Source organism: Halictus rubicundus, chromosome 3, assembly GCF_050948215.1.
Source record: "Halictus rubicundus isolate RS-2024b chromosome 3, iyHalRubi1_principal, whole genome shotgun sequence".
Taxonomy (NCBI): domain Eukaryota; kingdom Metazoa; phylum Arthropoda; class Insecta; order Hymenoptera; family Halictidae; genus Halictus; species Halictus rubicundus.
Genome location: NC_135151.1, coordinates 14,838,021 through 14,853,663, shown reverse-complemented (window position 1 = coordinate 14,853,663; position 15,643 = coordinate 14,838,021). Strand labels below are relative to the sequence as shown.

Genomic DNA, 15,643 nt, shown 5'->3' with positions numbered 1-15,643 from the left:
TTACTAGCATATCGTTGAACGTTTAGATCTAGTTTCTGGTGAATATTAAGAAGATTAAACTTTGAATACTTTGAATAAACTTTGAATTTTTTTATCATTTTTTTAGCGAGATAAAGTACCGCTAATGTCACATAGAACTAGAATACTAATTATTGTAAAATGTTCGCTTTGAATGCGATGTAAAATTCGAACATTTCATCAGATGATTGCATGACGGTTGGTCGTAGCAGGACAATCGAATAGTCGTTCAATTTGATGATGGGACAGCACTCCTTCAACGGGCAGGTATTTTTTATATTTAAGAGAGAGAATTGGTTTAAGAACTTATCACGACCAAGAAAAGCATTCCTTACGACGGAAGTTCATAATTATTTTCTTGATGAGGTTAAATAGCAAATATCTGAATTTAGGGTAATGTAGTACACGCTGAAAGAATTTATTCTACAAATATATTGTTACTCAAGTAATGACTCAAGATACAATTACAGGCCGAATAGCAAATAAAACAAAACCAATATTAACCAATTATTTGGCTAAATGTAGTCGTAATGTTAACACTATTGGTCAAATATAGTAGTTACTTCACTGCTAGTAGTGAACTGTATCCCGCTGATTACCTCGGTCATCCAACCTCGCAGCATCAATGGTCCCCCGGTAAGTAACGTGTTAAAACCATACCTCCATCGAACCATTACATCCGGTTGCAAATCGAGCACGCAAGCTTTAATTAAACATTAACAAGCCAGCAAAGGCAACAGCTCCGAAACTCCGATCGAACTCAGGGTCCTCTAAAAACACACTGATCTCCAACCTGGAGACTGTTCCACGTTCCTCCTGTTCCTCCGAATCCGGCGACCCACGAATTACCCGAAAATACATGCAACGGAATATTAAAGGGATTTTGTTTTCAACCGAACGGCTAATCTCCCGCCGAAAGGCGGGGAAGCAAGACCCCGAAACACGGGGAAACAAAACCGAACGAACAAAAGAATCGGACGAAAAATAGAGAGAAAGCTAGAAAATCTAAAAAAAAAAAAAGATAGGAAAAACGGGGCAAGTAATAATTTGAATACGGCGGTTGGCAAAGGTGGTTCGCGGAAGGGTGGCTAATCGACGCCGTAACCCCGGCGTGCTATTTAATTTGCGTTCCCGTGACGGTGGCGTAAGGTTACACCGGGTTCCTCTCGCTCTTTGAGGTCGTCGGTTGATGGTTGCCCGGTTCGGTGGACGACGATGGGCGGGAGGTCGGGTGATTCCGACGGTGTACGTGGTGGATATTGCAACGGAACATGGACCGTCGGCCGAGGCTGAGGCGGGTGACCGGCGGGGTGGACCGAGGACGCGAAGAGGGAGGAGTTGTACCTGGCTAACGGGCGAGTAGGGGGCCCGCAGGGGAAGGTGGAGGTCGGAGAGAGAGAGAGAGCGAGAGAGAGAGTTAGAGGCAGAGGTGGGGGGACGTCGGTTCCCTGGTGGCCTCGGCCTGAGCTGCGGTCGGAGAGGTTCTTCGCAACCCCGCGGATACCCGTACTTAGAGGGGCACCTACCCGCCTGGCGTGTAGGTGCAGGCCGTGTAGCCTGGTGTCCGTGGGTTACCCCACAGGGATCGCGAGGCAGCGCAGGATGTCTGAGCGGGTACGAGCCGGGGGTAGCCGAGGCTGGTCGAGGGCGACCGGCTGCGCACGAGCCACGAACCCGTCGCGGGAACCTGTCGCGCGCCACCGAAGTCGAACAGTCTCTCACTGGCGCCTGACGCGGTGTGTGCCCGAGAGACTTGGTCGAACTCGTTGTTGGCCAGGTGCGCGATTGTTCGTCGAGGAAACGCACACGGCACACGGACTCGCGTGCAGAGGTAGCTCGGACCAGGCAGGCCCTGCGAGGGGCTCGGACGGTGATCGGCGTTCCGCGAACCTGGACGGCTCATCCAGGTGCGACACCATGAGCGGAGAACGCCTGGACAGTGGATGGTTCGTGCGGATCCGCCACGTGACTCCGGGATTCGTGCCCCTGTGGTTCGTCGCTGCCGTAGCCGCGCTGATCATCGTACACGGTGAGCCAGGGATTCATATTCTCGTCGCTTCCTTCTTTCCTTCGCTAGCAAAAATATGAGAGCGATACCCACACGACTTGGAGGTTGTCAAGTCGGTACCTTTAAGCGAAAATTTTTTCGAGGCTGACTATTTATCGAGGCTACCCGCGTCTCCGCACCCCAGAGAGAGGGGGGATCTTGATGCAAGAGCAGAAGCGTGACGAGTAAGAGCGATCAGGTGAAACGTCTTCGAGGACACCTTCGCTTCGATTCGCCGATGCCACTCGTGTCCCGGCGTACTCCTTGAATTAGCACAATTGCGAACCCGGCATCGCGGAGATCCTTCTTCCGCTGATTGTGCTTTTCCAAGTTTCGTTGCTGCAACGAGGCTGCTGCTGCTTTATAGCGCCCGGTCACGGAATCTAATCGCCTTTATCGTAGACGAAGGTAGTTCCTCCATTTTCTAATTCCTTTGAGATTCTGCTTCACCCGTGAGAGAATTCTACTGCACCCGGAATGAAGATCGAGAACGTTCGATCGTTTCGTACTTCCTTTGTCCCTTTTCGCTTAGATTCGAAACGTTACTCTGTCGGAACTATTATCTTTAACTCCACTACAGTGTCTTTATCGAACCGATCGGAACTTCCGTTCTTCGATATGATACTGGTGGTTTTAACGCAGTTTTTATGTTGGCGAAAAGTTTGCTTGTAATTGATTAAATTTAGTTCCGTGTGAAGACTACCAGGAATAATGAATTAACGCAGCGTTTACTCGTGCTTGAACAATGTAAACTTCATACTCAATGTTAACGTTGTCATAATAAATTAAGGATGAAAGGCTACACCTGTTAGTAATTTACATATTTTAGTCGTCATAGTTTCTTTTTTGTGAATTTCGTGTACGGTGAATTATTCATTGCGTTTTTGTTTCTCTTGGAGGAACTTTTCTTGTGCACGTCAGTACATTTTTCACTTGTTGTGAGACATGTCTCTTCTTCGCAATACTGCTCTCCGTTAAACGAAAGCGGAGATTCATGCACAACTGTATGATATTAATCAGAAATTGTTTTGTACAAAAGCAATCTTGAATGTAGGAAGTTCGAGTCATTTAGTTAGTCATGGTTTGTACATTTATTGCGGTCAAGGGTGTTTGTAGTCTAATAAAACATTCAAATTTTGCAAAATTATTTCATTCCTTTTAACTTCAAATTGTTCCATACCAATTAATACAGTCTCCTACAACAATTCCGAAACCGTGTTCAGCAAAACGTAAAGCATCATTCGGGGGAATGATGAGAGTTGTACGGGGATTTTCCAAGTCTAATAACTAGGCAGCTGATCTTTATGCAAAATAGAAATTTTGCATAATTTTCGTGACAAACTCCAGTAAAATAGGAATTTATTTTCTTTTTTGATACGTTTAATGGGTTGAAAATATGGGTTTTCAGCATTTTTATTTTGCATTGCATTTTTGCCATATCCCTTAGGTCTGTGAGACTGCTTCAAATTTTCATTCATTTCTACTTCCTTTCCTGCGTACCTGTCAATCGGAAATTAGTTTAGTCGAGATTAGTGTAATACTTTATGTCAGCGGTCTGAGAGGCTGCCTATGTAGTTAGTCTCAACGTCTACAGCAGATAAAGGCTAAGTCATGCTACATGGAAAATGTGTCATGAATTGTTGCAATTTCTGCGTCTATTTACAGTCTATTTGCAGTTAAAATAACATTTGCAGTCTATTTATAGCTCAATCGAATGTTTTTCCTTTTCCCTTGTTATTTCGACCGTTCCGCCCAATTAAAGGCCGCGGCCTAAACAAAGTTAAACTACCCCGAAACTTTCGCCTCTATCGAATTCCCATTGTTCGGACAGATAGGCAGCGTATTATACATGGTATGCTAATTCGGTACGTGTTCCGTAAGGTCTGTTCTTTCGACCGCATTTCGAGCGTCCGGGACCGTTTTATCAAATCGTTGGATTAAACAGAAGGCGAAGGGTGCAAACTTTCCGCGGGACTTTGTAACTGGCAAACGAATCCGCCTTTGCCGCTGATGGGGTAAAACGACGCAAAAAGCTGACGAACTCGACCAGGAAGTCCGTGACTCGGATCCGAATTGGTTCTGCTAACTTCATGGGACCCGTTGAAGGGAGTTGGACGTGCGTTCTCGGTGGCGTTGCTATTTTTGCGGCTCGTTACACAGTCTCCTGTACAAACGGAACCGGGATTACATCCGGAAATGCAGCGTATCTCTTAGTTTCGCCAAATGAAACAAAAATCGATGGAACCTTATTCCGGAAGCTGCCTCGAACCGCTCGGAAAATAATTTAATAATCGAATCTTCGCCGGTACATAGCTCCATCTGTGGCCTCTTTGAAAACTCGCTGCCAAAGCAAAATGTTGAAACGTGAACGTGCTTAAAAAACAAATATTTAAAGGGGTACCTTGTTTCAAAGGGAATACTGTTCAGAAATACACAGGATTTCGGCGCTTTGTTTCGACATTTAAATAGTTCGATCCAGGAAGCAGATATTTAGGTATTACAAGTCTCGCGTTTATTCGCTGATGTACGTAGAATCGTTTAGTTTTCTTAAGATAGTGAGTTTGCTGGTCTCGCGTGCAGATTGCAGTGCTTAAACCGTGAGGCAACAACAGGTGCAGAAGACATTAATTTTTCCCATAAATTAGAGACGATTCCGTGTAACGACCTCTAACGAATTCGTCGGAAAATTCGAACTCTGTATCCTTACGTGCAGCAAATGTGCCCCGAATTTGAACTTCTAATATAACTTGCCGAAGTAATCCCGTTACAAGCTGCCTCACACGAAAAAGAGATAGAGATAGCGCCGGCGCTTTCGAAGGAGGAGAACCGTAAAACGAAATTTTGCAGACGTCGGTAGAACGATACTTGATACCCGTAATACAAATTAGAGGTGCGACTATCGATATCTTATTGATAGTTAACGACGTTATCGATGTATCTAAGTATCGTCGACAACAATATCCATAGTCCCACGTCTAATGCAAATGCCACGAAAATTTATAATGAAATAACTGCCCCTTGTTTACGAACAAATTGGGGAGGCGTTTCCGATATCAATTAGCCGAGTAAAATTGTTTGATTGACCCATCGCTGTAACGGAGCATTGTAAACAGGGATCGTTAGCTTCGGAACGATCTGTTGTTCGGCGCGACATCAACGAAACCACCCGTTGCCCATTAAAAAAATAATGATTGGGAACAATAGGTAGGCGCTGGCGACCGCGAACCACGTTGAAAAATATCGGCGATAAACCGGGGCCCGGCTATATTTCCTTTCGGCGTGTTGCACGCGTTGAAACGCGCGATACCGCTGACGTGGTTTATCGCGTTCTCCTCTAAAATTTAAACTGCCTCCGTCCGCACTGAATCGCTGCCGGATTTATGGCACGGTGTGCAACTTCTACACAGCCGGGCTGCGTCTAGAGGACTCCGGAGGACAGGGGAACGGTTGGGCCACGGGAAAAGAACAGAAAACGCGTCCTCCGCCGCCGGTTTAACGGCCGATCGCCAATGAAAATCCTTCCGGTTCGATCGGAGGCCGTTCCCGGCCACCGCTGATCCGCTCCGCTCCTTTCGTTACGACGGTTTCCGTTTTCACGGGCCGTGTTTATGTCGTTCCGGCCGGCTGTAAAACAACTACCCCGTGTCCACGAGCCGCGATAAATTCGTCCCGAGCCTCTCTGGTCCAGCCGGGGGAAAAATTGTTTATAAAGGAACAGAGTTACTCGTCGGTGTGTGGATGGCGAGCACCGGACACGCGCTGTAAAAGTTAGTACACGAGGGATCGGTTTAAGAAGCTGGATTTTGTTTTGCGACGCTTCGAACGGCTCGATCTGTAGCTCCGTCGCGGAATAAAAACAATAATGATAAAAAAGTTTATGCCGCGCGTCATCGTGAAACAGCAGAGTACATACAAACGATCTGCTCTGTGTCGCAGTTGCACAGTAGACTACGTGTTGCTCAGCTGATTTTTAGAGTGATTTTTAAGGTGATATGTGTCAGAGGATGTGTAGTCTTTAGGAAATTTAGCAATATCACTGAAATGTGTGTAATAATTATACTAATTATAATTGTGATAATTCAGCGACGTTTATCATCCAGACCTTGGCGACATATACATGGTGTCCGGCGTAACACTTTTCACGATTTTTCAAGAACTTGAGATGATCTGACAAACAAATATTTTCGACAAAACTTGATCAGTTTTCCCTTGGCTATACATTGTAATAAAAAAAATCATTTTTTAAAATAACGCTTTGTACTTTTGACTTAACAGTATTATAGCCCGTATCAAGACGCATTCAACGACTTAGCATACCATGACCTTCGGATGACCTTGAATGCAAAGAAATGAAAATTTCAACAAGAAATTACAGTCTGCTTGAACGAGCCATTTTCCGCCGTTAAAACCATTTTTCGCCAATTTTTGTCGGTAACGTGGTCACTCTACCTTATCGCGAAGAACCGAAGCACGACTGAAGAAGTACTAAATTTTTAAACGATTTCGTGGAAGGATTCGGGGTAATCCGGTTGTAATGGACAAGCCTGCGGCACCTCCGGGTGTTGCAAATTCATTTAGACGTACACCGGAATCTCGGACCACAGTCGGATTAGCTGGCAGGATCCGTGTAGTCTTGTGGACGTCGAGTGCATCGGGTTCGTCGGGTACATCGGCCGGTGCATCGAACGTCGCGTCACGTGAAACACGTTCGACAGGGCGAGGGCCGATAACGTTCGTTGGCCGCGTAATCGCGCGATAAAATGGGCGTGGATGGTTCGCGGGACTCTTGAGCATCCGAGATTGCCGGGATGAATTCCGTCAACGTTTCCACACACGGGCACCGCCTTAAAGTTCGCTGCACGCGAGTCACGGAATCCGCACGCGTATTTCGCAACCGTCGCGAAATTAGTCCGCAGTCGGAGGTAGGAGCGGGACCCTCGAGTGTAAAGTTAACTTCCGGCCTGAACTTTCGAATAGTAAGAACCGGGTCACGACTCTGTCAGACGGCGACCGCGAACTACGGTGGGGGGAGGGGGAGGGGGAGGGTCGGGAAGACGAGAAGCAGAGGAACGGGACGAGTTAACCCTAGAACTCCTCCGGGAGGGTTCGGTGAACCCGCGAGTCAGAAAACATTGAATAAGAGCCAGTTTTCTTGCGTCCGAAAAGCCCCCGGACAATTATTTATTTTTCTCTTCAACAATCGGAGAACCTCAGATCCTCCCTTCGCGAGAATACCCGGCGAGTGAAGTGGCGTCGGGCTAGTTTTGTTTTTTTTACATAAACTTAGACAGAATTTAGTGAAAATAATCTGGAGATACACTCTTTCATTTTGTATGAATTATTGGGTTATCTTTTCCCCGCGTCAACCATATCGATGAAATTTTCAAATTGTATATAATTCATACAAATCCATCGGTCGGGTGTTTTAAATTTTCAATGTAGGCTCAGAAACGTGTAAAAATAAATTATTACCGCTTTCTTCACATACTTTCTAGTCTACTTGTCCTTTTAACTGAAAAGAGCTCGAGTCGTTCTCAGGAGCGATTTTTAAAAAATTATTTTATTGTGAAGACTATCCGAATATAAATTCCGGCCACTGTATATGTGCGTCTGTATATTCTACATGCAAAGAGAAGTCGAATAGAAAGAATACCATTTTTTTGTTTGACGCCTCGTTTTCGAATCTGGCGTACTCTAGTGTTTGCGGGAAGTAGTGTTCGCTGAATTTTCAAACTCGATTCACTCGGAAACGAAGCGCCATATGAAAAACTGTTATTCTTTCTTTTCGACTCGCTTTTGCATGCAGAATTACAACCTGATCTTACCACGATACGCGGGACAGTATAATCGTAATCGGACAATATTTCTTAGGTAGAATTTCCAGAATGGATCGACGAACCCACATTTCAGGTGTCCTAGGGTTTAATACCTATCGGGATGTTTTCTTTTTCCAAGCTGAGCTCCAGATCGACCCGGTTCACGTTTTAACGTGGGAACCGACCAGCCCTGTCCCTCTAATTTATCTTGTTATTTACATTAACGAAATCCGGTCAGCGGGAACGTTTGCGAACGCCGGAACCGATCCGTGTACCGACAGATTTTTCTCGATCGATGGATTTCGAGGAGTGTTTGTTTACTGGCAGGGGATAGGGGATCGCTAGGCTAAACACGAGATGTTATTCTACTATAAAGCGGCAATGTTTGACGTCAATTTAAGCTACGGCAGAATGCACAAATACATTGTTTGGAATTAATAGGAGATTATGCTGTGATGTAATTCTATATCTCAGTTAATTAGCCCGCGCTGCGGAGTCTATTAACGGTGTAACGTACAATTTTAATAACCAATGCGGTCAACATTCTCTGGGTATCCATTTCTACAATTTCATCAACGATTTCGATCTGTGCTTGCGAGAATCCCGTTGTATTTTCTTATGTCAACTTTAATCGTTGAAGCTTTAAACTCGACTTTACATTGTAATCGTAGAAATAAACGTTAAAGCGTGGGTTGAATATTATTCTACGTAGCTTTATAATTCAATTTGGCTGCAACTAACTGGAAAATTCCCGCAGCCTGGGAGAAAACTCGCAATTTTCTTTTTAATCCTTAAAAGCCAATTGTCTCTCTGGACAGTCTAAACGGCAACAGCTGGGTTCATTTGAATCTTTACATTATTTTCTGAACATGGGTCGCTTTTCCTGTTGACGCAAAACCAAGTAATTTTCTTTCGAAGGAATTGTCACTGTAAATCCTTATACAAACTTCTATTTTTACAGATTACTTTCTAATAAACAGGATAAGGGAAAATCGATATGTTCAACTAAAAGATTCCTCTTGTAGTTTTCAAACTCAATTCCACGAAGAGCACCTGTTCAATTATCGTGATCTGAGAGTGTAAGACATGCGAATTTAGGTAAATGTATTTTTACTTTTATCAATACCTATTGGAATTTAGGTTTCTCCGACTCAGCACGTCGAATTTAGTGTTTAATGGTGTTTTCACGTATCTCTCGACCGAAGGGGAAGGTTTTCCTTCATAACACCTTTTCGTTCGGCTGATCCACCGAACTATATATCACAATGCAGGATACTCTCCTGTCTTATTTATCCGGGGAACCGTAAAGATTTCCACATATTATACCCGGTATATCCAGTAATATATGATATTATATATACCTATATATAAACATACATCCAGTAAAGAATTTTTCCTGTTTCCGTTCGCCGCAGCATTTTTCAGAAATCATATTGCAGAAATCCCTTCGGTTTGAAAGCGGTGTCTTGTCCCCGTCTCGAGCAATATTTCTCTCACTTCGTTCACGCCGCCGCCCGCCGTTCCCGAACCGAGTTAAATCTCGCCGAACGGATACGTCGCAGATATATATACGTTCGGATATCCCGGCTCTAATATCACGCATTCCGCGGGCAAAATTTCTGGCAACGATTATTAAAATATAGCCTTGTCGTTGGTCCCGCCGGTTCCCGTTTACGAGGGCACGATTTGCGACGCACCGGTGTCGGGTAATCCGCCTCCGCTGGAAGTTAACGCGTCGAAAACTGGGAACGGTGACCGACGGCGATGGGTTAAATTTCCCATCAAAATGAAATAGAAGGGCCTCGTTAATAACGCCGCCCGGCAACTTGACCGTCTATTATCGCGAGTTCGGGCCTTGTTGGGAAATTCGGAAACCGGGGGTCGCTTAATTGGCCGGCCGAAAATTGAGGAACGCGGCGCGCAGAGACGGTGAATGCCGGTTAAAGGACTATGCTCATAGAGCGGATATAACGCCGCCATTGCAGTTTCTATGGAACCTGCGCCGCGTTCCGCCACGACCAACGGTACCCCGTAACATTTTCAATCTGCTAAACCGGCGATGATCGTCACGAAAGGTTGCATTTGACTGCCGGCCCGGTGTGCCTGACTTTCGACGAACCTGTTACCGACGTTTGCATACAGGTAAATAGCCCATTCAAAGCTACTCGGTTTCAAGGTACGCGAAGTAAACGCCCCTATTGGCGGCCATGTATCTGTTGATAACCGGTCGCTCGATTCACGTTATTGCAATCTAGAGCGGATCCTACTTCCAGACCTGTATCGTTTATAATGCGTAGGGCCGTTCATAGCAACGTTTTCGAACATATTTTTGGAGGTATTTATCGTTGGTTGTTTCAGGCCTCGAATCATTGTAAATTTTCTTGCCCTGTACAATATTGCAGATGCTATAAATTCATAAAGATTCTCGCATTGCACTTCCTACAAAAACATTAGCGCGCGATAAAAATCGATGGGAGTTTAATCCATTAGATTGAATCTCGCTCTTGCACGTTACGTTACAATTGTTACAATATCAAATTGTTTTCATTTATAACATAGTCGCGTATTTTTACGTGCAGCGAAACCATTTGGATGAACAGCTACCGAGGGAAAAAGGAACAATGAATTCTCACGAATCTGGAATGTTTTGTTCCTGCATCAACCGATTTCGACGAAATGTTCGTACAACTGTCATACACGGAGTGTCCCGGTTGAAATTTCGCACGCAATAATTTCCCAAACTACAGTTCGTTATGAGGAATATTTCAAATAAAACTTTGTCTGTTTCGGGAGAGACACCTTATAGTGGTCACATACCTTCTCTAGGTGGACGTGTTAAGCTGGCTAAGCTACATTTTGAACAACACGACATGACCTTGAACGACCTTGGAACACGAAAGTGTTATAGATCAAATGGAAACATACAGTTATGTATAAGAGAAAACCGGGGTCACCTTGAGAAATATTCAGAACCCGAGAAAAGAAACACAGTAAGTTTTCTTTGAAATATTTTTCTACAACGAGCTTGGAAAATACTTGCGTGCCTAACTTTGAAGTTAGGGGGTACCATTGGGGTACCATTTATACAGTACCATTGACGGATCAACGGTACCGGATCAATGCGAAACGCGAACTTTCCACGCTCAAAGATACTCTGCCTCACCCTGCCTCAGTTTGCGGCAGACTCGCTCCGCCTCGCCTTGAGGCTGCTTTACCCTGCCTCACCCTGCCTCAACTTGAGGCAGCCTCGCTCTGCCTCGCCCTGAGGCAGCCTCGCTCTGCCTCACCCCGAGGCAGCCTCGCTCTGCCTCGCCCTAAGGCAGCCTCGCTCTGCCTCACCCCGAGGCAGCCTCGCTCTGCCTCGCCCCGAGGCAGCCTCACCCTGAGGCAGCGCCGCTCTGCCTCACCCCGAGGCAGCCTCGGTGTTGGGTGAGCGAAGGGAGGTTTCTCGAGTGCATCCGCTGCCGGCTGTCTAATGTCACTAATGGAGAGAGTGCAGCCACGTTGTCGGTAAAGGAATAATTGTCTGGATGAATTAGCCTGTTAGACTCATCGGTTTCGCGGATGCTGCCTGCCAGAAGCAGCGTGTAGATCAGACGAACAGGGAGCGAATGGACACTTAGCATTCATATTCTTTTCGCCGGCTACTGAAACGATGCACAGCCGCCGCTGCTTTGAACGGCTTCTTATAGCACTCGGCTCCGAAGGATTCCGAGGCGCCTTTTCCGATTTCAATTCAAGTGCGTTCGAACACCGAACGTCGCTTTCACCGTTATTGGATTAAAGGATTAACCCCTGGATGTACGAGGAATTATAAAGTCGTCGGGAGCCTTTCAGGCTGTACCGATAGCTCGGTATATTCCGTCGGCCGATAAATCGCGACTCCTTTAATCTATCGCGGAGATGGACGAAACTTTTGTCTCGTTGAAAGCTTTTTCGAATAACGAATAAAAGTTCGCCGAGTCTTCCGTTCCGTGATTTATCGAGTCCGAAGTAAAAGAAAATTTCTGCTGCGGGGGCAATATTTTAATGTAAAAGCTCGGATATAGGACGACTGCTTAAAATAACAGAGGTCGCGAATGGGAATTTCATACGCTGCGAATAGCGAGCAACAGTTACTTGTTTTGATCAAAACATACTACGATATTTTGAAGTAAATAATGTTTTTCAACCCTTTGACATTCTGTACTGTCGGGCATATTTTTCTCAGAATCGTATCCCCGTATACGTGTGCTTTGCGTGGAAAGAAATTGCAAAAATATTGTGCACCGCAAAGGATTAATTTCCTTCGTACGGTATGCGGTAATTAAGCTACGCAGCTCACGCACAGTCTTTATGTGGATGTTTATGAAAAGGAATTCTTGAAACGCTGGGATGTTCTATGTACGTGTGCTCGGACTTAACCGTGAGTAATTCTAACCGGCAGACGTTACAAAGTGGTTACCAAGAATCCCAGAAGGATAAACTTTGTCAGGAAAATTAGAAACGTCCTTTCCCCGCAGGACCTCGGCCGGTTTTGTCGCGCTTACCAAGACGAATTTTCCAGTAGATTTTTTCCACTGCGTTTTGTGATACTTTAATGTTTTTTTAAAAAGAAAATCTTTGGGAATTTGTGTTTTCCAGAACAATTATGAAACGTCTCGTGACCAAGTTTTCTGCGGAAAATTCATTTTCATTTACCCTGCGTTAAGCTTAATTTATTGTCCTCGCAATATTAGCTCACTAACAGCCAAGTCTCTCGACTATAATTTCATATTATTATCGCACAGGGAGAAATGAGTACTGCAGAAAACAATGTTGACCCTTGGAACTGTACCTTTCGTCTCGCAAAAGGTGTTCGTTTATTACTTTATAAATTCAGCTTGTTTTATGTTATCTTTCGGCAGAAATTAGTTATTCTGAGAAAGAAATTAAGAAAATTATGCACTGGTGGAATACAATCCAAAAGATTCAAGATGGCGTTAAGAGGAATAGGAAGGGGTGCTGTTTCTAGTAAAATAAGGATAAATATAATTTTAATCGATAAATATAAATATAATTTTTCGAATTTTATAGACTTCTGCTATTTTGTCCAATGCATTGAATATTAGATTTTTCTTAAATTGTATTATTCGTTTGGACCTCCGAAGAGATAAATTTTATACCCTGCGATTTAAATCATCGCGAATTAGGCTCTTTGGGACTCGTGACACAGGGCGTTCTTCCGCACAGCCACAAACAATGGCGGAAGACGAAACGTTCGCTATGATGCCGGATATTTCTTTTAATCGATTCCATTTTATGCTCTTGCGCAATAACGTTATTTTATCGGGATGTTTCCGCACATCCCGGCCGTATTCTTCCGTTTATTGAGGGGATGGGGGTAGGATCCTCGTTACCAACTGATTAGGTATACTTCCGTCTGAAAAGGGAGAAACAAGCGGCCATAACGAGCGGCTCGTTCCGTGAAATACATTCGCAGGGATTACGATCATTCGCGGGGTCACGTTATCGCCAACGACGGGGGCTAATTGATGAAACGCTGCGGTGCAACAACGGGGATCGTTGATCTCGCGGAAGTCGTTCGCGCGGCCCGTCAGTCGTGAACTTTAATTTCCTGCGTGACGAGCTCTGAATGCGTTCCACAACCATGCGAACCGAACAGGGCTCAGCCGCCGGCGTGCAACCTAACGATTTACTGAACTCCATCGAGGCCGGCTGCTCGTCGACGTCAGAAATTTTTTATGAATGGCCCCGCTGGTTTGCAGAAATTTATTTGTTAGGTACACACTCGGAGTGTCCTGTTGCACATCGATCCGTATTTTCCACCGGCTAACTAGAGAACTTTTATGATTAATGTGTCTCACGATCTCGCAAACGCTGGAATCGAAACGTTTCGTCGGAAAATAAATGACCGGCGAAGCCAACTGCATTTTTCCGTCATATCGAGCGCATGTAGACCACATTTCTTATCGGAGAACGGAAAATTAATTAATTTTTAACAAAACCCTCGGAATCCTGATTGTCTTTGAAAAGAACATATATTAATCTGAAAACGTCGGAGACTGAACATCGAAAACATTTTTTCCGAGCGACAGCAGCAATGAAAATTCTGTCCGGGGCGTATTTTGCGATTGTATTCTGCTGCCGCGGTTATTTACCCAGGATTGGGTGTACCGCACGCTCTTTTTTTCTGTGTTTACGCGTTGAGATGATTTGATGGAACGGTAGAGAAATGTTTGTCCGCTACATGACTAGGGAAACGGTGATCGTTATACGAACGGCGCGTTGCCACGCAAACAACGTCGAAATGACGCAATTATAGTCGATACACTTGGTCGCTGTTTATACAATAGTTCGTATTGCTTTTTTCCCGTCCCGTATTATTTCGATGGGAAAAGCAATTAATTTAATTATAGTAGAAAAACAATGTCGTTGCGCGCCGAATGGACCGGCACAAATGCCCGCGCGTGCCCGTTAGCGTTCGAATTGCGAAATTGCGATCTACGTGGATCTATACTATATTCGTTCTCCTGGTGCTCCGTATAATGATCTCTCTGATGAAAGTATTGATCGTATAAATTAATTCGCTATAATGATATTTCTAATGAAGGTATTGGGTTTATAAATTAGTTCGCTATAATAATCTTTCTGATGAAAGTGTTGCGTGCATAAATTAGTTGATTGACCTTTTCTTCATAAAATTGTCATTTGTGTACGAATAATCGAAGCACGAAGACAGTCCAGAAAGTCTGGCAAGTTCTTTTTCTGTTTGACAATGCTGTTTTGCACTTGGTTAAATTTTTCGACCACAAATTTGATACTCTTTGTTGATCGGAAAGTTCAGAATTTTCTAAAACCTTTGGTGCCATTTTGTACATATCTTTTAAGCTAAAGGAGTTCCTTTTTGAAGTAAACGAATTTCAAAAATATTTCACATTTTTTATTTTTAGATTTTTGAGGTTTGACAGCTCGAAAGACCAACACAGCGAACAAACTGTTTGAATGTTTATTAAAACTAAATGTATTTGTCGATTTAAGCTGGTTTTGTTCTATTACACTGTAAAATAAAAAGGGGCGAAAGAAGGTGAAAATGACAGGATTATTTTTGTCTTTGAAAAATCAATGTGTTTATTTGTTACAGCACAATCGCGGGCATCTTAATTAAACCCCGTATAAAGTAAAACTGTGGGCTGAAGTTTTCAAATTGCCTGTGTAATGTGCACACTGAAGGTACATTTTCAAGCGGCATTAAAAGTCACAACTAGGTCATGAATATTTATGAATTTTCAGATTACAAAAGTCTTCAAGGTAGAATAAAATGAATATTCTCGCAAAATTTTAGCCTTCTGCAGGTTGCTCATAAAATACTGAAACTACTAGCCCGAGAAACGATATTCTATTTTACATCAGTTCCACGATAATTAACGCTAAAAATATAAATTTACCCAACATTCGCAATTTAGTCATGGCCTCTTATGCCATAACCGTAAAATTCTCTATAATATGAAATTTACTGTCACGAGGGAGCATAACGTAACCGCTATACGCCACGATCACGGACTAAATTCTCAACCGGCAAAATGCGACATTTTTGCTCGAGTTTTTCGGTATCTCGTGCTACAGTTGTTTCATGAACGTGTTAATCGATCGTGTTGCGGTTTGATGGAATTTATGCGACCACCGGCTGGCAATCGGTCCTCGCTAAAACGTCGGCACGCTGGAAAAAAAAATTCAGCTACCTCGCGGACGAATTTTTGATTGAATTCCGGACGCAACGAAC

At 44.1% G+C, this 15,643-nt stretch overlaps 1 protein-coding gene across 5 annotated transcripts in view; it reads left to right on the top strand.

Annotated features, from left to right (window-relative positions):
- The first annotated feature begins 1,756 nt into the window (after positions 1-1,756).
- LOC143352748 (cell adhesion molecule Dscam2) overlaps positions 1,757-15,643 on the top strand; it is a 249,819-nt gene continuing 235,932 nt past the window's right edge. For all 5 annotated transcript variants that reach the window (XM_076785506.1, XM_076785504.1, XM_076785505.1 and 2 more), the window contains exon 1: positions 1,757-2,047. In XM_076785506.1, coding sequence (XP_076641621.1) covers positions 1,936-2,047 — 112 coding nt within the window. In that variant the 5' untranslated portion in view covers positions 1,757-1,935. The remainder of the gene's footprint in view (positions 2,048-15,643) is intronic.